Source organism: Cucurbita pepo, chromosome LG06 (assembly GCF_002806865.2).
Source record: "Cucurbita pepo subsp. pepo cultivar mu-cu-16 chromosome LG06, ASM280686v2, whole genome shotgun sequence".
NCBI lineage: Eukaryota > Viridiplantae > Streptophyta > Magnoliopsida > Cucurbitales > Cucurbitaceae > Cucurbita > Cucurbita pepo.
In genome coordinates this window covers 1,472,475-1,495,202 of record NC_036643.1, presented here as the reverse complement: position 1 = coordinate 1,495,202, position 22,728 = coordinate 1,472,475, and the positions used below count along the sequence as shown (strand labels likewise).

The window sequence follows — 22,728 nt, the reverse complement described above, 5'->3', positions numbered from 1 at the left end:
AAAATATCAAGTTTCTAAAAATCATAATTAAAAAATGGAGAGAAATAATAATAGTAATAAAGGATTATTTATTTGTTTGCAAGTTGTCGAGTTTTTTTTTTTTTTTTTCCAAGGCCCATTTTACAATGTGTCAGCTCAGCGACAACTTTCTGGCCTGCTCTTCCGCCACTATAAACTTGAAACTTCGTTGAACCCTATGGGCTTGGGCCGTCTTTCATGATTCGGCCCACAAAATGACTGAAAATCTTAATTTTCAAATAATATGTCGGGGTAAATCACAATTAAAAAAAAAAAAAACTACTAGTTTAAGTCCGATAATATTGTCAGCTTCCGTCAGTTACGTACTTCTCTCTAACAAATGTGTAATTCCATAATCCACTTTTCTTGGAGACCCAACGTCCTCGCGAGCACACTGCTCAATGTCTGACTCTAATACAATTTGTACACTTAGACATGTTATATATCGTCGTCGACCTCATGGATTTACAATGCATCTATAAGGGAGAGGTTTCCACGCCTTTATAAAGAATATTTTGTTTCCTTCTCGAACTAATATAATATCTCGTAGGATTGACTCATGATTTTTTTATAGTTCATGAGGATATACTCGACCTTGAAATTAAATTCTATGTTTAGAGCGATATTTTGTTCCATTTTTTATTACTTAGGTTAATATCTTAATATTATTTATTAAAAATATAATTTATAAGCTTGCAGTTGTAATATTTTAATTAATTATATCAACTTCCAATTATGCAGAGATAAAAAGTGGAATAATCATGAAATTTGAAGGATGAAAATATCATTTCAGCCTAAAATTAATAAAGAAAATAAAAAAAAAAGAAAAGAAAAGAAGTCAAGTCAACGCGGATGCTGACTCAGGTATTTTAAGTGTTTTATTTATAATAATATTAATTGGGTGGCTGGAACAGTTCGACAAAATTATATTGTTTCTTCAACAGCTATCAACTGCCAGCCAACGCCAAGTCAACTCTAATTAAATTTCATCCAATATCAATGCATAGTTTTCGTACAAACCTGTAATTTTATAAGAAAAAATGACGTTTATTAAATTAATTAATTCATATTAATACTCGATCATATAAGAATTGAATGGACAGAAGTGCGTTAAAATTTACTTAAATGGATTTCGTGATGATATTCTTTCTTAATTTTTGAATCTCGATCGTGCTATATATATTATTTTAAATTTAATATATTCTCAAACAAATTATTTAATATTAAATTATAAGTTTACCTCATTAATTATTTTTATAACTGTGTTAATGAGGTGAACAAGAATTTACAAATATATAATAAGTTTTAAAATTTTAATTTTGTAAATAAAAAACGATTGAAATTTATATTTTATATTAATGTTATTAGAGAACTATGACGGTCATTTTCATACATCAAAGACCAATGTGATTCGAACACGTAGACAAACTTACGATTCAATAAATGGCGTGGACTTTTGTGACCCAATGCTAAACGAATTAATGCCAAATTGTCATATTCATTGCTGGTGATAAACTGATAATTAAATTAGTTCGGGAGAAAATTAGAGGCGAAAGCAATATTTGGAGAAAATCAAATGGAAGGTAAAATGTTTCAATTTTCCTTTCCATTTATCCTAATTAAAAAAAAGAATTATTATAAATTAAATATTTGATTAAACTAGTTTGTAATTTAGGGGGTAATTGATGAATTTAAAATAAAAAAAAAGTAATTAATAAATTATATATCAATTTAATAAAATTTAAAAATGGGTAAATTTTAAAAGTTTTTGTGGGTAAATTTGTAATTTAGGTTTAATACTTTATGATTTATTTGAAAATTAATTATTAGAAACTTTAGGTCCAGTAGGAGTGGGAGGAGGGGATATAAAGACCGGGAAAAAGTTATTCGGGAAACGAACGGAGAAACTTCTACATAAACAAAGGTTCATTCGGTTGTTCATTTCAGTTTCAAAATTTTGTAAATTAACCCTAAAATCCAGTCCGAAGAGAGAGTTTCGAAGAAATAAAGGCTGTCCCCATCGTGAAATTGCAGTTTCGTCGAATTACAGAGAGAGAAAGAGGAGTAGGACAGAAACAGCCGCCTAATTTGTACGAACTCCTCACCGTTTCGGCTTCCTGGGTTCGACGATTCGATCTTTGAAACAGCCCTAATAATTTCTTCTTCTTTTTGTATCCTTCTTTTAGTTCTTGCTTTGTTTCACTGGAGGTACTTATTTTGAGGTTCAGTTGTGTGTAAATTCATCGATGAAAAGCGATAGGATCCGCGACGAATCTTGGATCAACGGCGGGGCTGCTTAGATGCTCGTCTCTGGAGTAACCTTGGATCTTAATTGGTTCCTGCAATTGATATTGACAGTGTTTTTGATCATCTTCGGGTTGCTGTACTTGGTTAAGAATACGGCCTCCAAATACTTTGAGGTCGACGCGAATTTCGAGGCTTCGGGTGGTGGAGGAATGGCGGGAAAAGGCGGAGGCGACGGTGGCGACTGCAACTCAATGTCCGGTGGCGGTTCTACGGGCGATGCTGTATGCGTCGTCTGTGGGAATTTGGGCACGAAGAAGTGCTCGCGGTGCAAGGCCATTCGATACTGGTAAGTGGTAGTCTTTTCAGTTGCTAAATTCACATCAATTACAATGGCCATTCCTGTCGAGTTAATAATTTACCTTTTATTATCGGTTATTATTTATTTGTTATAGTAGGCAAGTTAGACTAAAGCAACCCTTTATCGGCAATAATTGTTACTTGATCGACCTTTTTTTTTCCCTTCTTAGTTTGCTTTTCTTCTCTTTATTATTAGGCGTTCTTTTTCACCTTTGCAGCAGTTTATAAAGCTTGTGAAATTGTGGAAGGCGTTGGAAAACTGAAATTACAGGGATTTTTTTTTAGTTTTGCTGTGTTGATCTCTGTTCCAGCTATTTGTAGGGATTAGTTATGTTCCAAAGTTAAACTAGAGAGCCTTTGTTTTTGACGGTCTAGTTCGTCTACAAGCAAATTACAGTGTAGCTTCAAGGATGAAGTGTCTTTTATTTGAATTTGTTGACTTATAATGTGAGATCTCACATTTGTTGTTGGAGAGGGGAATGAAACATTACTTATAAGGGCGTGGAAACCTCTCCCTAACAAACACGTTTTAAAACCGTGAGGGGTAGCCCGAAAGGAAAAATCCAAAGAGGACAATATTTGCTAGCGGTGGGGTTGGGCTGTTGCAAATGGTATCAGAGTCAGACACCGGGAGGTGTGCCAGCGAGGACGTTGGGCCCCCTAAGGAGGTGGATTTTGAGATCCCACATCCGTTGGAGAGGGATACGAAGCATTCTTTATAAGGGTGTGGAAATCTCTCCCTAACAGACACTTTTTATAACTGAAAGGCGGAAAATTCAAAGAGGACAATATCTGCCAGCAGTGGACTTGGGCTGCTACAAATAAACCGCTGCATTATCTGCTTGACATCGTTGATTTTTAGTAACCAAAATGATTGTCTTGCTTTTATACATGAAGATCAAAGCTTTCTTAAATGGGCTTTCTTTTGTCTTACGCTTCAACTGCTTCTGTATTTGTAATTCTCATTTGCTTGTAGACTATATATTTGTTTTGACGTTTTTTTTTCTTCTTAAAATCGTTTATTGTTTAGTTCACCAAAATGTCAAGAAATTCATTGGAAAGCTGGTCACAAGACGAAGTGCAAGGATTTTCTAGCGCGTAGGAATTCAAGTGACTGTGAAACTGCAAATGCCGACAGGGGTTCCAAAGCTTCTACTGTTGGGAGCAAAAGTTTTTCTTCAATTTCGCTGATACCGTCTCATAGGGCCTCTAAGCCTATCAAGCAACCAAAAGATGTATGTTATCTTCCTTTTTATCCCTAGAATTGAGCAATATTGTTACTGATATCATACCTTCTAATAAAGTTCGATCTTTATGCTTGGATGACTTAGATTCTTTTTCCCTATGATGAGTTTCTGGACCTTTTTTTCTGGGATAAGCATCAGTTTCATCCTTGTGGACTCTTAAATTGTGGCAATAGGTTAGTATTCACTTATTTCTAACAATTCTACCCTTCATGAATTACTTTCAAAATTCAGTCATTTGGAGTTTGATTTTACCTTATCGTCTTGATTCCTATTTCTTGCAGTTGCTATGCAAATGTGGTTCTTCAGTGTCTGTCCTTCACAAGGCCACTTTTTGCCTTCCTTATGGAAAGAGGGCACAGAAATGAATGTAAATACCGTNCCCCCCCCCCCCCCCCCCCTAGTTGGGCCTTAGTCCTCATGTGTCCATAATTTTGCGTCCTCTTTTAATCAGGTGTACGTGATGATTGGTGTTTCTTTTGTGAGTTTCAAACACATGTTGAAAGAGCTAATCGAAATGCCCAACCCTTTTCACCTAATAATATTATCCTTCGGTTGCCTAATATTGGTGGAAATCTTGGTTATGGAAGGCAGGAAGATGCCCATGAGTTCATGAGGTATTTGTCTTGCTTTTCTTTTTGTAATTTGATATTTCTTGCTGAATGTGTCGAGACAACATTAACTCTTTCTTTCTACGACTAGTTAATTATTTAGTTATCTAATGGCCGACTTCTGTTTTGCAGATTTGCTATTGACAGAATGCAACTTGCGTGCCTTGATGAATTTGGTGGAGAGAAAGCTGTTCGTACTCCTTCCCGAGAGACGACCATTATACAACACATTTTTGGTGGCCAACTTCAGTCCCAAGTAAAGCATTTAAGCTGGCCTTCCATACTATCTGCCATGTTGTGTTTGTTGCTACTGACTGATGAGGGTTTGGATCTTGATACTTCAGGTGATATGTACAAATTGCGAGATTGTCTCCAACCAGCTTGAAAATATGATGGATTTGACTGTTGAAATTCATGGGGATGCTGCATCATTGGAGGAGTGCCTCGATCAATTCACGAAAGTCGAGTGGCTGCATGGTGATAATATGTACAAATGTGATGGGTACGTAGCCAACTGGATTCTGGGTTCTTTTTTTTATTTCTTTTTAGTAGGTTCACTATGCCTCCAAATTCATTTCAAACCCTTCAGAATTAAAACGACCATCATTTGGAAGGTGGCTCTGTAACCTTGATTGTTCCCTTCTGTTATCCAGAAGGTATTTGATTAGTTGTGTAGGGTCACTTCCTGCTTACCTGATGAAACTATTTCCCCCAGTGTGAAATCTGCTTGTTTGATAGGTTTTGTCGACTGATTAGTAATTGTTTTTTCCTGGTTTTTAGTTTTCGATACGATGTTTGCATTTTGAGTTAGATCTTAATCTAATATACTCATCTAGTTTGTGAGTGTGGAGGAGGACACATGGCATATTTATTTCGTAGTTTTTTTTGATAATGAACAATATTTTAGGTGACGGAGGAGGACGTAGACTGAATTTTGTCCTCGAATAATTTACTTCGTCATTACTTTTTAAGTCATTCTATACTCTTTTATATGATATGTACATTTTTGTGATTGTAGGTGCAATGACTATGTCAAGGCATCAAAACGTCTTACGATTAAACAGGCTCCTAACATTCTTACAATTGCCTTGAAGAGATTTCAGGTTGGATCCCTTCTTTCATGCCTGCTTTGGTTATTATGCCAATATACCTTTATATTACTGCCCATGATTCGAGTATTTTACGTTAATTGTTGCATGGCCACCTGAAAGGGAGAACCTTGGGGTAATGGATTAAGTCAATGGACATCATAGGATTTTTAGACCCAAAGAACGAACTTCATCGATGAACCAAAAAAAAAAAAGGAAAAAAGAAAAGAGGCTTCTCAGCTAGTCAATAGCGAAAGAACAGGTTATTCACACTACTCTCTGGTGTGGAAATAGAGCAACACACATCTTTACTGGTAGTTCATCTTTAGAATAGTTAAAGTTGTGCTTGGGAACACTGTTTATTTTGAACAATGAACAAAGACAGTTTTGTGTTTGTTTTTTTTCCTTCCCCTAAGTTTCTGTTTGAAAACTTTTGCAGAGTGGAAGGTTTGGGAAGCTCAACAAGAAAGTAACATTTCCAGAGACTTTAGACCTTAGTCCTTACATGAGCGAAGCAGGAGATCGTACGGATGTGTACAGGCTTTATGCTGTAGTCGTTCACATCGATATGCTGAATGCTTCATATTTTGGACACTATATCTGCTACATTAAGGACTTCTCTGGAAATTGGTACAGGATTGATGATCGTAAGGTCGGTCCCTTTCTCTCCTCCCACTCACACAGATTGACACAGACACAACAAATGCTTGTGTGCACTGCAAAAATATCCATATACCTGAATAATTATCTTAACTCGCACGCCTATTATGGTGGTTCATATCCCTTGTTATTACCAGAATTATATTTGATGTAGATGCGCGAGTATGAGCTAACTTTAAGCGGCGATAATTGAAAATTTTAATTCTCATTATTTACAATTCTCATATTGTTCGATCTTGCTACTGGATAATGTTGGCATTGATTTGTGAGGTCCATATAGGTAAAGTTTTTTTTTTTCTTTTTTTTTTTGTATGATTGACGTTAAAGTTGAAGCTTATTATGGGCTAATGCACGAGCTCCGATAGCAGTTCTTTTGTATCGTTTAACATCTCATTGGAATATATTATTTGTTCTCCAAGACTAACGTATTTTCGCTTTCTTGGCTGCCACATTCGTTCAGGTTTCTAAAGTTGATTTAGAAGAGGTGCTGTCTCAGGGAGCGTACATGATTTTGTACTCCAGGTATTTTTCCCGCTTCAGGAGTAGATCTTTTATTAGTTCTTGTTCATTGTATTCTTGACGGAGTAGACATGTCTAACAAATCCATTTGCTGATTCTTTGCAGGGTTCGCCCGCGATCTTCAAGTCTTCAAACTATTGAATCTATGGGAAACAATCAGCTACAAAAAGAGAATGGAGAAGCGGATCTTTGCACAAACGAACGAGTTGGAAGTGCTAAACTAAGTCTTGTGGATCACGTTTGTTCGTCTAACTCCGAGTCGAGTGATGGCTGTATGCATTCTGATAATTTTACTGGGTCCCCTGACATTCAACCACAACCCCTGAGACTGTGTTCTAAAGATGATGTGGATGGAGATGTACTTGAATCGTCTACTTCAAGCGGGGTTTCTGCGTGTACTCGCAAAGTAGCTTTCGGAGTATCTTCGGAAGCGATAACGGGTGATGTTCGGGATATAGATCTGCTTGATTTTGGAACTAGTTCATCCGTTCCAAGGGATATTCCTTCTTTTGAAAAGGATTCTCTTTTGTCGTTGAATTACGAACCTTCGATAACAAATCCACTGGATACAAGAACAGCAAGTGGAAATGATCATTGTCGTTCAGCCATTTCTATGGAGGTTTCTTACGGCGAGGACGTTTCGGTGAAGAATCTCAGAACTGCAAAAGACGATTCAGAGGATACAAATATGGTTAGTTGCAAGGCGAGTTCTCCTCTAGAACAAGATGTCAATGTTCTTGTCAATGGACACATACATGGAGATGAAACCGTTCCCCTCGATACAAATAATCAAAATAATTACTCATTCAATGAGACGTCTGCTGCTGAATCCCACAAGATGAATCCGGGATCGCCCTGTCTGGGCTATTAGTTTGAAGATGCAAGCGGAACAAATCAAGTGGAGTCGATGGGTGATGTTTAGGCCACTCGATCGATCGTTCATAGATCAATCAGTCATCCTTAAAACGAGGTTTGAGCTGATATATTTTTTCTTCTTCTTCTGAGGTTTCACTATTAGCAGAGATCTCGGCGTTGATTACAAATTGTGAAAGTCCGTAAACATATCAAAGTATTGGTTCTCACTGTGCTCTTATGCAATAGGGATTAGGCTCTTACAGAGATTATCTGGATACCTTGTTTTAGAGTTCATTAGAGATTAGGTTCTTAGCTTCTTCTAACAGAAATTAAAACTCATTTCTAAATGTTGACCTTGTGTGTTCCTGATGCACATTCATTATAAAATCTAATGAGAATGAGCTACACTTTCTTCTCGTGACATTAGTCTCGGAACTAGAAAAGGAACGTATCTACTTTCTCTCTATTTATTTAATATAACTCGTTTCTAACCTATGTTGTTTTTAAAAGGTTGGACGTAATATCCACTTTCCCTCGTGGAGTGAAGTGGGATGTGAAAGACGGATCCTATGGTTATTAGAGGTATATTAAGGTTTGGTATAAGCTAAAAAATCCCACCCCTAACATCCGTCAAAAGCTAAAAGATTCTCCTGCCCCGACTACTAGACCAACTATATCTCCGATTAGAGGTATATTAAGGTTGGTATTTGACTCCGGAGACTACTTGATCTATTGTCTGTATTGGGTACTTTTTCTTTTAGATGGACCAAATTGATTCACACCCGACCACTCTAGAGGAAGCTAGCATAAATAGTAGGGTTAAAAAATTCCAAAGAAGACATTTTTGAGCATAGAATACGGTAAGGGAAAGCAAAAAGAGGGGGTGGGCAAAGGCAAAACGGCGGAAGGCGCACAAGGTGGGTTGACAAAGAAGAGGACTGTAAAAGGCATACATAGGCGTGTAGTAGTAGAGCTTGAGAGTAGTAAGCAGTAGGGAGCATCGAGATCTCTGCCTTTGTTTTTGTTTTCATACCAATTTGCCAATGCCATCAAATTTGGCCATTACTCCCAACAAAAAAGCCAAAAGAAACGCAATTTACGGCTTTTTCTCCCTTTTGCCCCCCTCCCCCCTCTTTTGTTTCTATTCTATTTACTTCACTTCAATTCTAATTCTCTTAAAAAAAAAAAAAAAATTATCCACTTTGAGCACAAACTCTCATAAATGATTTCATATTAATAGAGATATATTCTTTACTTATAAATCCATGAACCTTACTTAACCAGTGAGTTTAAAATTAAATTTATTTAGTTAAAAAATGTGTTAGTGATAGGGGTAGTAGGCTAGCTCTAGCTATTGCTCGTGACCTTAAAGATTCTGGGTGTTTTGACTTTGAAGCCACAAGACAAAAAAGGAGAGAGAAAAATGGCATTTTGAGAGAGAGATTCCCTCTACGAGGAGAAGTGTGTCGTCAAAGCAANTTTTTTGGGTGTGAAAATGTCAGCTATCGAACATATCCAAGACAAAACCCCCCAACAATTTGTAATATAATCCATATAATATATATATAAAAGAAAAAAAAAACACCCCACTTTCTCTTACTTTTAGGCAGAGAGAGAAGGCAGAGTCACATGTGGGAAGGCATGGATTTTGTTTCATTCAAATATGTGTATTTTATTTTATTTTATTTATTTATTCAAATTATAAACTATGAATTTGTGAGCTAATTTCAGACACTTATTATCGAGCCTTGAGACTGATTTTTTTTTTAAGATTATTTTACTAATAAAAAATAGTTAATATTTTTGTATTCATAACTAAATTCTAAAATAAAAATTATTTTTGGATGTCAGTTTCTGGCGAGTGGTGGGCATTTGAAAAAATCGGACTAATTGGGTGTCTCATTCAAGTAACAAGGGTTACAAGATTGCGATGAGCTGAAGCTGCCCCTATTTGCTAGTTCATGTTACTCGATTTTCAGCCTCTTATTATAACACATATTAGAACGATGATTCATAATATCATGCTTTCCAATTCGGAAAAAAACAACCCGTACGAGACTCGTTAAGAGAGAACATGTTTTTTTTTTTCTGTCTTTCTCTTGCATTTGTAGAGCAAAAAAAGCAGGCTTTGCTCGTTTGATCTCAAATTACCCGCCTTACACTTTGGCTACTAAATATTATTTCATAAGTTTGTTGCGCCTGGTCTAAGGCTTGTTTACTGTAAAAACAAATAGTCAATTTTGAAATAACTTATTATCAAAGCGAGTCTAACCACAAAAACTATTTTTTCAATAATTAGATGTGTTTTGATTTTATGAACAACAGTTAATAAATGTCAACATGAGCATCGTCAACGATCTAAATATCATATGAAGTTCGAATCTCGGGTGTCCGGAGTAAATAAGCTAATAATTTAAAAAAAAAAAAGAAAAAGAAAAAGAAAAAAGGAGAAAGAAAAAGAAAAACCCACCAAACGAATCCAAAGCGAAGAACACTCGTGAACAAGAGTCAACTCGTGTTTTCTCCTCCTCTTTACTTTCTTTTTTGTATTTATAATTAAGAATCGTATTCTTTTGACATTTTTTTCCCCTTTATTTATTTATTTATTTATCCGCTCGTGTATTCTCCTCCTCCGTCTCTCCTCCTCCGCCTCCGCCTCCGCTCTGTAACAAAGTGTCAACGCCTATAAAAGTCACTGACCCCGAAGCTTCCCCCTCTTCTTCCTCCATAGCTCCCTTTCTCTTTTTCCCCTTCCTTTTCTTCTTTTCTCTCTTTCCCTTTCCCTTTCCCCATTTATAAGGCCTCTTGACACTCCACTTATCCAGTTGCTCTCAACTACTGCCCCATCGTTTCCACCTTCGCCGCCGCTGAATCATCCATCCAGGTGCATTATCTGATTTCTGTTGTTTTTGTTTGATTTTTGTGTTCGGTTTTTGTTGATTTCCTGTGATTCTCTTTCGATGTGCTTTGTTTTCACGCTGAGTTTGGATTTTTGTTCAATCGTGAGGTTTGAGGGTTTCGGATCATGGCGGAGGTATCTGCATTTTGTTCGTGGAACTTTTGCCTTCGTTTCTGATTTATGGAATCCTTGGCCTTCGTGTTTTGTGTTCATGAATTTCTCTCGAGATTGGCTTGATCTGTTTATCAGGGTTTTGCGGTGGTTTTTCAAAAATAAATTGAAATTTCTCTTTATGTTGGTTCGATCCACTGAGTTTTTCTTCTTCTTACGGATTTGATTTGAGATCCTTACTCGTGCTTCATTGTCTGGTTACTATTTCTGGATTATTTGGATCGATTCAAATTAGCTTGTGATTGAAACTAACAGGCTTATGTTTGTTTGATATTGCAGTGATTTCTCAGATTATTTCTGCCAATGGAACTTGGTGATGTTCATGGTGGTTTGGGGGTGACTCGGAAGAGAAAGAGAAACGATGGAGAAAACAACATGTTGAGCAACTTCTCTTTGGATAATCTCAATCAAGACATTCTGGAAAGGGTGCTTTCGAGGCTACCGACCTCGGCATTCTTTCGTCTTTCTTCAGTGTGCAAAAGATGGAAATCAGTTGCAGCTTCTTCAAGTTTCAAGTCTGCCTGCTCGGACATTTCGGCACGCGACCCCTGGTTTTTCATGGTCGATTCACATCTCAACCGCTCGATTGTTTTCGACTCGACTGAGAAAAATTGGAAGAAACTTAACTATCCACACCTCCTTCAGAATTGTCATCTCGATTCGATCCCCGTTGCAGCCTCTGGTGGTTTGATTTGTTTTCGCAATTCGGCGGGAAACTTCATAGTGACCAATCCTTTAACAGGCTCCTGTAGTGAGCTTCCTCCTGTGGATCTTGACCAGAAAAAGCAATCTCTTCATGCCATTGTGATGAATGCAGACCCCGGCGGTTGTAAGGGCTCTTACAAGATTGTATTAGTCTATGGCCAGCTTCCTAAGCTTCGGTTCAAAGTCTACCATTCGACCACGGGTTGTTGGGACGACGATATTACCTTGAGTAGGAAAGTCGACGATTCTATTGACTTCAACTTCAATGACGATACCGGTGTGTACTTCCTGAGTCGAACAGGAAATGTAGTGTCCACAAACATGCAGAGAAGCCCATCCAAGCAATACTCATCCGTGGTTACGAACAAAAGCGGGGAGGACACCGTCTATTTCATTAGCTCCTCCGGGACTATCATGGCTTGTAATCTGAGCAAGAGATGCTTCGTTGAGTACCCCAGGCTCATGCCTGTCTTTTCAGAGTACTCAATCGACGTCGTTGCGTGTCAAGGCGAGATGCTAGTTGTTATGTTGTCTGAGTTTCTCGAAACTGCAAGCCTTAGAGTTTGGAGATACGACGAGGAATCTCGAACTTGGCATCAAATTGCAGTATTGCCTCCTGCAATGTCGCACGAGTGGTACGGCAAGAAGATTGATATCAACTGTGTAGGAGCTGGCGACGAGATACTCGTATGCATGAACTCGAACGAGCATTGTACGTATCTTCTATGCAATCTCGTCGAGAATCAGTGGACCGAATTGCACAAATGCTATATGAACGGTGAAGCTGTAGAGTTTATGTCTGCCTTTTCGTTCGAGCCGAGGATCGAGGCTTGTGTATAAACGAATTGGTTATTGATTTATTTTTATAAACGAATTGTTCAATAGCTGTTTAGTTCTTTGTGTAAGGCTTTCCTATTTGTTTTTGAATTCTTTGTATTCTTAGCTGACTTAGCTAATGGAATTCAAGAAGATGAGAATAGATGTATGTAGATTCCTTCTTAATAACCTTCTGCCAATTTTACTGTTCAGCCTGTGACTTTCTTTTGATTTTCAGTAGATGAAGGCTGTTTTTACAGAGAAGGTAAATGCTTTACCTTTTGCTGTAAAAATGGACTGCTCAGTTGAGAATTTACCTCAACTCTGCTCTGAATCTGCTTCTCAGTTCCTCAGTTGTTCAAATTTCATCCAATGGGTGAATTGCAGCATAAGGTTGTCCCTTTACTCTGAAAAGTCTGCAGAGTGAATAGGCAAATTTTATTATTTTTATTATTATTATATATATTATAAGAAATGAATATTACATATACTGTTTTTTTCCTTTTTATTATTATTTATTATTTATTATAGGCGTGCTAATATATTAATATGTAATTTTGATTTTTAGTATAATATGTAATTTTAGGTAAATGTTTTATTTTATATTATTTCCAAACTAAAAATACAAAAAATCAAAGCTTCGTTTGGGGGCAAATAAAATTGATTAGTGTTGTGGGTCCCGAAGCGGAATAAATGTACTCACAACACCAATGAACCGAAATTAGACAAAGAGACACTAAGATATTTACATGGTTCGGAGGGAAGAAGTTCCCCTGCATCCACATGTAGCAATCAATCACTCATAAACCAACTGTTACAAGTAAATACCTCACTATCACACTACAAAGACTCTCACCAATATATCGCTCAACCAATACAATGTGACCCAAAATTCTCTCAAATCCCGACACCACTTGTTAGGAATGGATATTCAGAATGGAGGGAGAACTCTCTCATTATATGGCATTACATAATCAAATCTCTTACTTAACACTAAATCTAATTCAAATAACCAAATATCTTCAATTTACAACCATTTTCCTTCGGGCTTAAAATTATCCAACAAAATGAACAGACGCAAATATACTCTCTAAGAGAGGAATATTGATGATCGTTTTCCCTTTTTCACTGGATTTTCAGAGCGAACTTTTGTATATTAGTCTCGAAAACTTCATCTGCTTCGATGAAGATGATGGTCTCGAATGGATATGCCGGCAGAGGAAGCAGTGGTTATGGATACGATGGTAGAAATTCGTTTAGAAACAAGATTTACAAGCGATTGGAACCTTGTTTGGTGATACCGCCGATGAGAGGTAAGCTGCTTGGCGCTATCATTAAGTTCCTCGATGGCGCTATCATCGGAGCTATTCCTGAAGTCACTTGCAGGTTTTTTTCTCTTCCGTTTCTTCGCTATCATTTGTATTTCGATGTAGCTACTTTATTTGAGCTTTTGGCAAAGGAAGGGTTTCTGATAATTTCAGTACCTTATAATTTGACTTTCGATCATGACATTGCTGCGAGACAAGTATTCGAGAGGTTTTGATGGCTGTTTGGATGCCATTTTAGCGTCCGGATTGCTCGATGAAGATGTTTCACATGCTCAACTTGTTAACCTTTCTCTACCGTGGATCATAGGTGAGTCAACTCGTGATTGTTGTCTTCATTTCCATAGGATGAAATGCTGAGGTAATTTCATTTTGTTGTTTATTGGTAGCAATGGCGCGCTTCTGCAAGTACTCACAGGGAGCTATTTCGCCGCGAAGATACCTAAGGTTTGGATTCTTACTTTTCTTCTGGTTGTTTTAGTCTTTTAGTTTACTTGTGGAAATGAATTGGACGCAACTGACTAGCTAATCACCGAGATGATAATTTTCTTATCAATTTCAATGGTTGTGTGACATAATAAATATTCTCGTTGTGGAAGGATAATGCTATTATCTCCTTCAACAACAGGCCAGCAACAGAGGCTGTTCCTTACTTTGAGCAGGTAAGGCTGGCATAGATCACTGTTCATATTTTGATGGATTTCATGGTTAGTTTGCGTGGGCTTGTGCATGCTCAAAAGAATCAACTCCTTTTCACTTCTAAGAGCGATCGCTTATGGAAAAGATATCAATTCCAATATCTGAGACAATTTGCATTTTACCTCTGGAGATGTTTGATTGGATTGTACAAAAGGTGAGAACTGTTAGAATTGGTCAATCCATTAGAATAGCTTGAAGTTAGTCATGCCATAAGAATAGGCTTACTTCGTTAGTTTCCTATGAAATCGGATCTATTAGTTAATCTTTTGCCAATATAAATAGAATATGTCCTCAATAGTGTGAGGGACAGTTTTGCATAAACTTGATATGGTATCAGAGCAGAAATAAGATCCACGAGATCCATAGCCTCTGCTGTTAGACATGTCAATCCCAATCAACACAATGTCTTCTCCGTCGATCAGTCAGGTGATTAGTGTTAAGCTTACACAAGAAAATTATCTACTGTGGTCTACCCAAATCCTTCCCTACTTGCGTAGCCAAAACCTTGTTGGTTTTGTGGATGGATCCATGCCTGCACCAAGCCAGACGATCGCCGTTGAACCAAGTGAAGAAACAGGGAATCGCAAAATTATCATCAACCCTGAGTTCACAGTCTGGTACCCCCAGGACCAGCTGGTACTCAGCCTCATCAACTCATCAGTCACTGAGGAGGTTCTCAGCACGATGGTTGGAATCACCACTGCACGAGAAGCCTGGATTACGCTGGAGCGACAATTTGCTTCCACATCTCGAGCAAGAGCAATGCAGATCCGTATGGAACTCTCTACTATCCAGAAAAAGGACATGACAATTGCTGACTACTTTCGTAAAGTAAAACATCTTGGTGATACACTTGCTGCCATTGGCAAGCGAATAGAGGATGAAGAACTCATCGCCTACATGCTGCAAGGACTTGGTCCAGATTATGATCCTCTAGTCACAAGCATTACAACCAGAACAGATGTATACACTGTCAGCGACGTGTATGCTCACATGCTGAGCTATGAGATGCGGCACTTGCGTAAGGGTACATTTGAGCAACTTTCATCTGCTAACAATGTCAATAGGATATCCATTCGTGGAGGTGCCAATGGAGGTCGAGGTAGTCGCGGTCGTAGTCGTCAGTTAAATAGTGGTCATGGACAATCAAGGCGTACTGTGAACAATCCTGGACGTCAACCATCAAAGACACAAAGCAGCTCAGGCATTGTCTGTCAGATTTGTGGTAAGCCCAATCACGATGCTTTGCAATGCTGGCACAGATTTGATCAGGCATATCAAGCCGAAAATAATCTCAAACAAGCAGCTTTGGCAACAAGTGGATACACTAGTGACACAAACTGGTATGTTGACACTGGAGCCACAGATCATATCACCAATGACCTAGAGAGGCTTACCACCAGAGAACGCTACACTGGCACCGACCAAATTCAGGTTGCAAATGGCGCAGGTTTGTCTATCTCTCATATTGGGAATTCATTAATTTCTGGTTCATCTCTTGTTCTGAAACATATCCTATATGTTCCTAAAATCAATAAGCACCTAATTTCAGTACAAAGACTAGCATCTGATAATAATGCTGTTGTAGAATTTCACCCAAACTATTTTTTGGTTAAGGACCGAGTCACGAAGAAACTCCTGCTCCACGGTAGATGTAAGAATGGCCTATACGTTCTACCGCATAATTTCAGTCAAGCCTTGCTGACAGCCAAACTTTCGAAAGAACAATGGCACAGAAGGCTAGGGCACCCTGCATCTCCAATTACCATTAGAATTCTACAAGATAATAATTTAGCTATAGATACTAATATTCCCTCTTCCTCAATTTGTAATGCTTGTCAATTAGGGAAAGCACATCAATTGCCATTTGGTTCTTCTCAGCATGTATCTACAGCACCCCTTCAATTAATTCACACTGATGTATGGGGTCCATCCATTGCGTCAGTAAATAATTCCAAATATTATGTTTCCTTTGTTGATGATTTTAGTCGTTATGTTTGGATTTACTTTCTGAGATGCAAATCTGATGTTGAGTCTGTGTTCCTTCAATTTCAAAAACATGTTGAAACTATGCTAAATACCAAAATTCGCTCCGTCCAATCAGATTGGGGGGGTGAATACCATCGGTTACACAATTATTTCAAATCCACAGGCATTGAACATCATATCTCCTGTCCTCACACACACCAGCAGAATGGGTTAGTCGAAAGAAAACACAGACACATTGTAGAAACTGGCCTTGCTTTACTCGCTCAAGCCAACATGCCTCTATCCTACTGGGATGAAGCTTTCAACACAGCTTGCTTTCTTATAAATAGAATGCCCAGCCGAACCATACAACAAGACACACCACTTCATAAATTGTTTGGTAAAAGTCCAGACTACTCCATGCTTAGGGTGTTTGGCTGTGCTTGCTGGCCTAATTTAAGGCCTTACAACAACAAGAAACTGAGTTTCAGAACTACTAGATGTATATTCTTGGGTTATAGTTCTTCTCATAAGGGATATAAATGCTTAAATAGAAGTACAGGACGTATTTACATCTCTAGAGACGTGGTTTTCGATGAAAATATTTTTCCTTTTGAAGAATCTAAGCCACCAAACAAAACCACAAATCCACATCATCCTGTTCTACTTCCAGCCTTAGCCAAACTTGCTAGTTTTTACACTGAAAATGCTCTTACAGATATTGAACCAGTTGTTAGTAATTCCCATATGAATGATGGTCAAACTGATAATATTGCTAGTGACAACTTGTCTGGTGTCAGCTTATCTTCTGCAGATAATACAAGAAGTTCAGAGGAAATTGCAGAATATGAAGCTGAGAGCAGTTCGATCAATGCTCAAAACCAAACTCATGAACATGTGTCTGATCAACCAACTGAAGCAGCTAGTCAACATCCAATGCGAACAAGGTTGAGAAATAACATTGTACAAGCTAAACAATTCACTGATGGAACTATCAGATATTCAGAAACCTCAAGAAAATTCGCAAGCGCTGTAACTATCACAACTCCGATCATAGAGACTGCTACTGAACCTCGAAACCTGCAGGAAGCCATGCAACATCCAAGATGGAGAGGAGCAATGAATGATGAGCTCTCAGCGCTAAAACGAAATGCCACTTGGGATCTAGTTCCACCCAAACCTGGAATAAATCTCATTGATAGTAAATGGGTGTATAAAGTGAAAAGAAAAGCAGATGGGTCAGTTGAAAGATTAAAAGCAAGATTAGTTGCCAAAGGATTCAAGCAAAGATTTGGTGTTGATTACACTGATACTTTTAGCCCTGTGATCAAACCGTCAACAATCAGGGTCATTCTTTCGCTAGCAGTAACCAAGGGCTGGAATATGAGACAAGTTGATATCCAAAATGCATTTTTGCATGGAATTCTGAAAGAGGAAGTGTACATGCGACAACCACCAGGATTTCAAGACTCAGCCAAACCAAAGAATTACATATGCAAGCTCAAGAAAGCCCTTTATGGCCTGAAACAAGCCCCAAAAGCTTGGCATTCAAGGTTGACTGGAAAACTTATTGAGTTAGGCTTCAAGGCTTCAGTAGCTGATTCATCTCTTTTTATTCTCAAAAACAGAGAGATAACTATCTATATGCTCATCTATGTTGATGATATAATTATTGTGAGCTCCTCTGATCAAGCAACCGAAAGGTTGATTCAGAAATTGAAAATAGATTTTGCAGTAAAAGATTTGGGTGGTCTTGAGTATTTTCTGGGTATTGAAGTCAAGAAAACACGAGATGGTATCATACTGTCACAGAGACGATATGCCTTAGATTTGTTGAAAAGAGTAAACATGGAAAAATGCAAACCTATGTCTACACCAATGGGTTCTGCTGAAAAATTATTCAGAGAACAAGGAATACCCTTATCAGCTGAAGAACAATTCAAATACAGAAGTACAGTGGGAGCACTACAATATTTGACAATGACTAGGCCTGATTTGGCATTTGCTGTCAATAAAGTGTGTCAATATCTTCATACACCTACTGATGCTCATTGGGGTGCTGTGAAGAGAATTCTTCGTTATGTTAAAGGCACACTAGCATTAGGAGTGAAAATTCAGAAATCAACCATGATGTTGTCGGGGTTTTCTGATGCTGATTGGGCTGGTTGTCCCGATGATCGACGTTCAACTAGCGGCTTTGCTGTATTTCTTGGAGCAAATCTAATCTCATGGAGTTCCAGAAAACAGGCTACAGTGTCAAGATCAAGCACCGAAGCAGAATACAAGGCCATTGCGAATCTTACTGCAGAAATGATTTGGATCAAGTCATTACTGAAGGAACTGGGCGTGTATCAATCAAAGGCTCCTCGCCTCTGGTGTGACAACCTCGGAGCTACATATTTAACTTCAAATCCAGTATTTCATGCTAGAACGAAACATATTGAAGTTGATTTTCATTTTGTTCGAGAACAAGTAGCACGTAAAGCAATGGAAGTTCGGTTCATTTCATCAAGTGATCAAGTAGCTGATATCCTGACAAAACCACTGTCTAAAACTCCTTTTACTACACATTGTAACAATCTCAACATGTACAAGACTTGTTGGGATTGAAGGGGACTGTTAGAATTGGTCAATCCATTAGAATAGCTTGAAGTTAGTCATGCCATAAGAATAGGCTTACTTCGTTAGTTTCCTATGAAATCGGATCTATTAGTTAATCTTTTGCCAATATAAATAGAATATGTCCTCAATAGTGTGAGGGACAGTTTTGCATAAACTTGATAAGAACCTGGTGATTTTCATGATCTTTCTGAATGAACAGGTTTTGGAAATTGAAGTGAAGCATGATCTTGAATTTTCAGTTTGAGGGAAGGTGTTTAATCTTTAGGGGCGCTCGTTCTGAGTGGATCATTTATTTTTTTTGGATTCCATGAACCAAAGATAGGACGTAGCGATCATTCACTTCTAGATTTTGAATGATAGCAGTATAATAACCCCTAATTGAAGCTAACTCACTTTGTTCTTGATTTCTTTCATGTATTGGACATGGCATTGAGAATAGATAGACATCAAAGAAGACTTGCATAACACGAGCTACTGTATTCCATTTGAGAATATTGATTGAAATGCTGCTCTAATCATTTGAGAATATTGTTTGATGCCGATTCACATTCATCCTTGTCATTTTCATTCGATTCAAATACTACTTGCTACTTGTGCTATAATTTCTTTCTTGAATCATGCAAAAAATCGTATCCTTGATCTTTGATGCGTTCATGAGGAAACTTCCATTTATTATCCTTGTTTGTATGCAGGGGATGTGTGGAAGATCTTGCTTGATGCTGCTGGAGCTATTGTTTCAGACAGAGATCAATCGAGTAAGTCTTGAATTCTCTGACTAAAATTTGTTGATCAGCTGCCCTCAGTTTTAAACCAGGTAACCCTTTAAAATTTCACGTCTGCTTCTTTGCTTTGTCTCTTCCTTTTTAGAATTTTAGAATGGAAGCGGTTAGGAATCGGATCTCCACAATGGTATGATATTATGATACTGTGAGCATAAGTTCTAGTGGTTTTGCTTTGGCCTTCCCAGAAGGGCTCGTACCATTGGAGATAGTATTCATTACTTATAAATACATGATCATTTCCTAAATGAGCTAACGTGGGGTTCACTCCCAATAACATGGGTACTGTGTTGACCGAAGAAGAAGCCTGGTTGACTTGCTGCTCTTTTTTTTTTAATGTGATTGGGTTGGGTCGGGTTGACTCAGTCCTTTGCCCATTGAATTTGTACCCAATTTATAAACGGGCTCTCGTCTAAAAAATTCAACCCATTTCGAAATGCTATCTAGCCCAATCCAACCTTTATAATTCAAGTTGGGTTTTGGATTCTTGGTTGAATACACGCCCCTACTTGAGTGTATCAATACATCTTTTTAAAGTTTTTACATGAAATAGATCCATTAGATCTCATTTGATAATCATTTAATTTTTTAATTTTTTAATTTTTGAGTTAAGAATTGAGTTTTTAAAATCTATGAAAACCAAAATTTTGTTAATGAAAAATAAGTGTTTTTAAAATATATTTTTGTTGAAATTTGGTTAAGAATATATTGTAAAGAAATTGTCAAAATTTTAAAACTTTTTTAAAGACTAAAAAAAGAAAAAGGAAACCGAAACAACTTGAGAGAGGAGAAGGCGGGGAAGAATATGGGAGGGTCGCGGGTGAGATCAGAATCAGATGATCCAATCATTTGTTTCTTTTTCTTTTTCTCTCTCGTTAATTATCGTTTGATCGTTCTGCTATTTGCTTTCTTGGCGATTTCGTCAGTTCCATTACACCTGTTCCTGTGGCTGTGCGGCGCGGCTCCCATGGATTATTGGAAAACGTGGTTGCTCTTCTTCTCTGTCTCTGCCTTTTGCCTTACCCCAATCCGAAGAGCCTTGCGAGTCTATGACCTCCGCCATTGCGCCATGAAACACCACATACAAATGCAACAAAGGCACGTTTCCTTTTCCTTGCATCATTTCAATCTCTCTCTCTATTTCTTTTTTCCCTTTTTGTCGGCTCTTCTGATACATGTAGGAGTAAGATTTGTTCTGCGGTTCTTTCTTTTTTTTTTCTTTTGCCCTAAATTTTGTTTTCTTATGATTCGCATCATCGTTTTTAGTTCATTTTTATATGAATATCCTTTGTTCTAAATTTAGGATGGTTTCTGCTACTGTTGGAGTCGGTTCTGGGCTTTATTTTTTAGGCTGAAACTCTATTTTAGTGTTCATTTTAGTCAATGTAATGTAAAATTTTGCAAAGTTGAACCCAAATTCTATGCCCAATGAAAACAATAAGATAAATGGACCAAACTAGTCCCTTAAAAGTACAAAACCGAAGCTGAAACTATGATAAAAACAAAAGAGTATTTAAACTTTGGATAGACTTTTGGAATTTGGTGTCTACTTCCTCGACATTGCAGGAAATGGGATAAAAGTCTGTCTCGGATTTCAGTTCTAAAAAATTGTCTTAACCTTTTGAACTCACAAAATTGGGGTTATTTCAAACCTGTATGAAACTCCAATTGCCATTTCCAATCTGGAATGGACTTTTCAGATCTTCGAATTTAGTGGACTCATATCGGTCCTTTTCTATAGACAACCATTTTGACATCGAGAAATTTTCTTTTCATGTAAACTTGGACTAACTTAGCAAGTTATTGATAATTGATAAACCGCAAGAACCTACTTGCCATGTGGCTACTACTGTCTGGAAGAATAATATTTCCTTAATCACCCGACGTCAGAAACTTCTTACTGCTCACCCTGAATTTTTTACATATGGATCTGAGAGAAATTTTCTTTTCCTTTGGAAAATATAAATACTTATGAAGAATTTAGTGATTGTGACCGACATTAATTAGCCACTTAATTAAGTATGAATGAGTGGTGGTTCACAGAAACTAATTAGCCACTTATTAAGTATTGAGAACAGCAACAAAAACAGGATCAACAAATTATACCCCCACTTCATGTAACCGCCTAAACCCCCACTTCATGTAACCGCCTAAACCCGCTAAGAGATATTATTCTGTTTGGACTTTCCTTTTCAAGCTTCCCCTTAAGATTTTAAAACGCGTTTATTAGGGAGAGGTTTTGACATCCTTACTCTTAGAAGGAATGCTTTGTTCCACCTCTCCAATTGATGTGGGATCTCACACAATGCACCTGCTTAGAGGCCCAGCGTCCTGGTTCTGATTCCATTTTTAACTGTCCAAGCCCACCGCAAGTAGATATTGTCCACTTTAGCCCGTTACATATAACCATCAGCCTCACGGTTTAAAATCCATCTACCGTAAAGAAATTTCTACACCTTTTTGAGAATGCTTTATTTCTTTCTTCAATCAATGTGAGATCTTACACTTATGTGGACATAAGTCCAATTTGAACCACATAAGTCCAATTTGAACCTGAAGGAAGAAGGAAATCGAGGAGAAATCCCAGGATATACCAAGGTGGCTCCTGTGATTGCTCATTTTGTTTGGAAAATGGGTCGGCCTTTGTTTCTTCTCCACCTGTTTGCACAGAATCACAATACAGAAAACCCTATGCAAAATTTAGGTCCGAATCTCAATTTTGATAATGATTTCAAACACTGTGGATACTCGTTCAGCTGTCTGTGACAACAGTTATTCATTTTATTCACTTTCATTCTGGTCCCCATCCTCATATATCTGTCCCACTGTTTCTTTTGCTGCTACTTATCAGGAAGTTCCCAAATCAATTTCATTATCCGAGGAAGAAGGGATCCTAATGGCTTCTGATGTGTTTTGGTCCAATAATGACCCAACTGGAGAGAGCGAAAAAGGCATGCAGCAGGGTGATCTTTTGCAGCAGCAATCGAATTATCAGTGTGCAGAGGATTACCTACAACATCCTGATCTATCCTGGTATGATTTTAACTTTTCTTAATATTAATGAAATTCGAACACAGAGAGGAAAAAAAAAAAAAAAAAAATATATATATATATATATATATATATATATATATATATATATATA

General features: G+C 37.6%; 2 protein-coding genes, 1 long non-coding RNA gene and 1 other non-coding gene across 4 annotated transcripts in view; all 4 read left to right on the top strand.

Moving 5' to 3' along the window:
• The first annotated feature begins 2,318 nt into the window (after nucleotides 1-2,318).
• On the top strand, nucleotides 2,319-8,020 carry LOC111797035 (ubiquitin carboxyl-terminal hydrolase 18-like). Its single transcript, XM_023679902.1, has 11 exons — nucleotides 2,319-2,611; nucleotides 3,653-3,857; nucleotides 3,954-4,042; nucleotides 4,151-4,236; nucleotides 4,321-4,483; nucleotides 4,610-4,733; nucleotides 4,822-4,979; nucleotides 5,496-5,580; nucleotides 6,005-6,217; nucleotides 6,686-6,747; nucleotides 6,850-8,020. The coding sequence occupies exons 1-11, from the start codon at nucleotides 2,319-2,321 to the stop codon at nucleotides 7,613-7,615; spliced, it is 2,244 nt and encodes a 747-aa protein (XP_023535670.1). The 3' UTR covers nucleotides 7,616-8,020.
• A 2,175-nt stretch (nucleotides 8,021-10,195) lies between these two features.
• On the top strand, nucleotides 10,196-12,402 carry LOC111797036 (F-box only protein 13-like). The gene is made up of 2 exons (XM_023679903.1): nucleotides 10,196-10,483; nucleotides 10,949-12,402. The coding sequence occupies exon 2, from the start codon at nucleotides 10,973-10,975 to the stop codon at nucleotides 12,212-12,214; it is 1,242 nt and encodes a 413-aa protein (XP_023535671.1). The 5' UTR covers nucleotides 10,196-10,483; nucleotides 10,949-10,972; the 3' UTR covers nucleotides 12,215-12,402.
• Nucleotides 12,403-15,084: 2,682 nt separating this feature from the next.
• LOC111797787 lies at nucleotides 15,085-15,220 on the top strand. The gene has a single exon (XR_002815612.1). It is a non-coding gene; the product is annotated as a small nucleolar RNA Z247 (small nucleolar RNA).
• Nucleotides 15,221-22,434: 7,214 nt separating this feature from the next.
• The window catches only part of LOC111796698, a 646-nt gene continuing 352 nt past the window's right edge, over nucleotides 22,435-22,728 (top strand). The window contains exon 1 of the long non-coding RNA XR_002815401.1: nucleotides 22,435-22,616. This is a non-coding gene — a long non-coding RNA (uncharacterized LOC111796698). The remainder of the gene's footprint in view (nucleotides 22,617-22,728) is intronic.

What these genes read in the sequence shown, in the direction of transcription:
- LOC111797035 (XM_023679902.1), top strand. Translation starts at nt 2,319, where the DNA reads ATGCTCGTCTCTGGAGTAACCTTGGATCTTAATTGGTTCCTGCAATTG. An exon ending in CTATCAAGCAACCAAAAGAT is followed by an intron (nt 3,858 to 3,953) that starts GTATGTTATCTT and finishes TGGATGACTTAG; the next exon opens with ATTCTTTTTCCCTATGATGA. An exon ending in GTGGCCAACTTCAGTCCCAA is followed by an intron (nt 4,734 to 4,821) that starts GTAAAGCATTTA and finishes TTGATACTTCAG; the next exon opens with GTGATATGTACAAATTGCGA.
- LOC111797036 (XM_023679903.1), top strand. Translation starts at nt 10,973, where the DNA reads ATGGAACTTGGTGATGTTCATGGTGGTTTGGGGGTGACTCGGAAGAGA.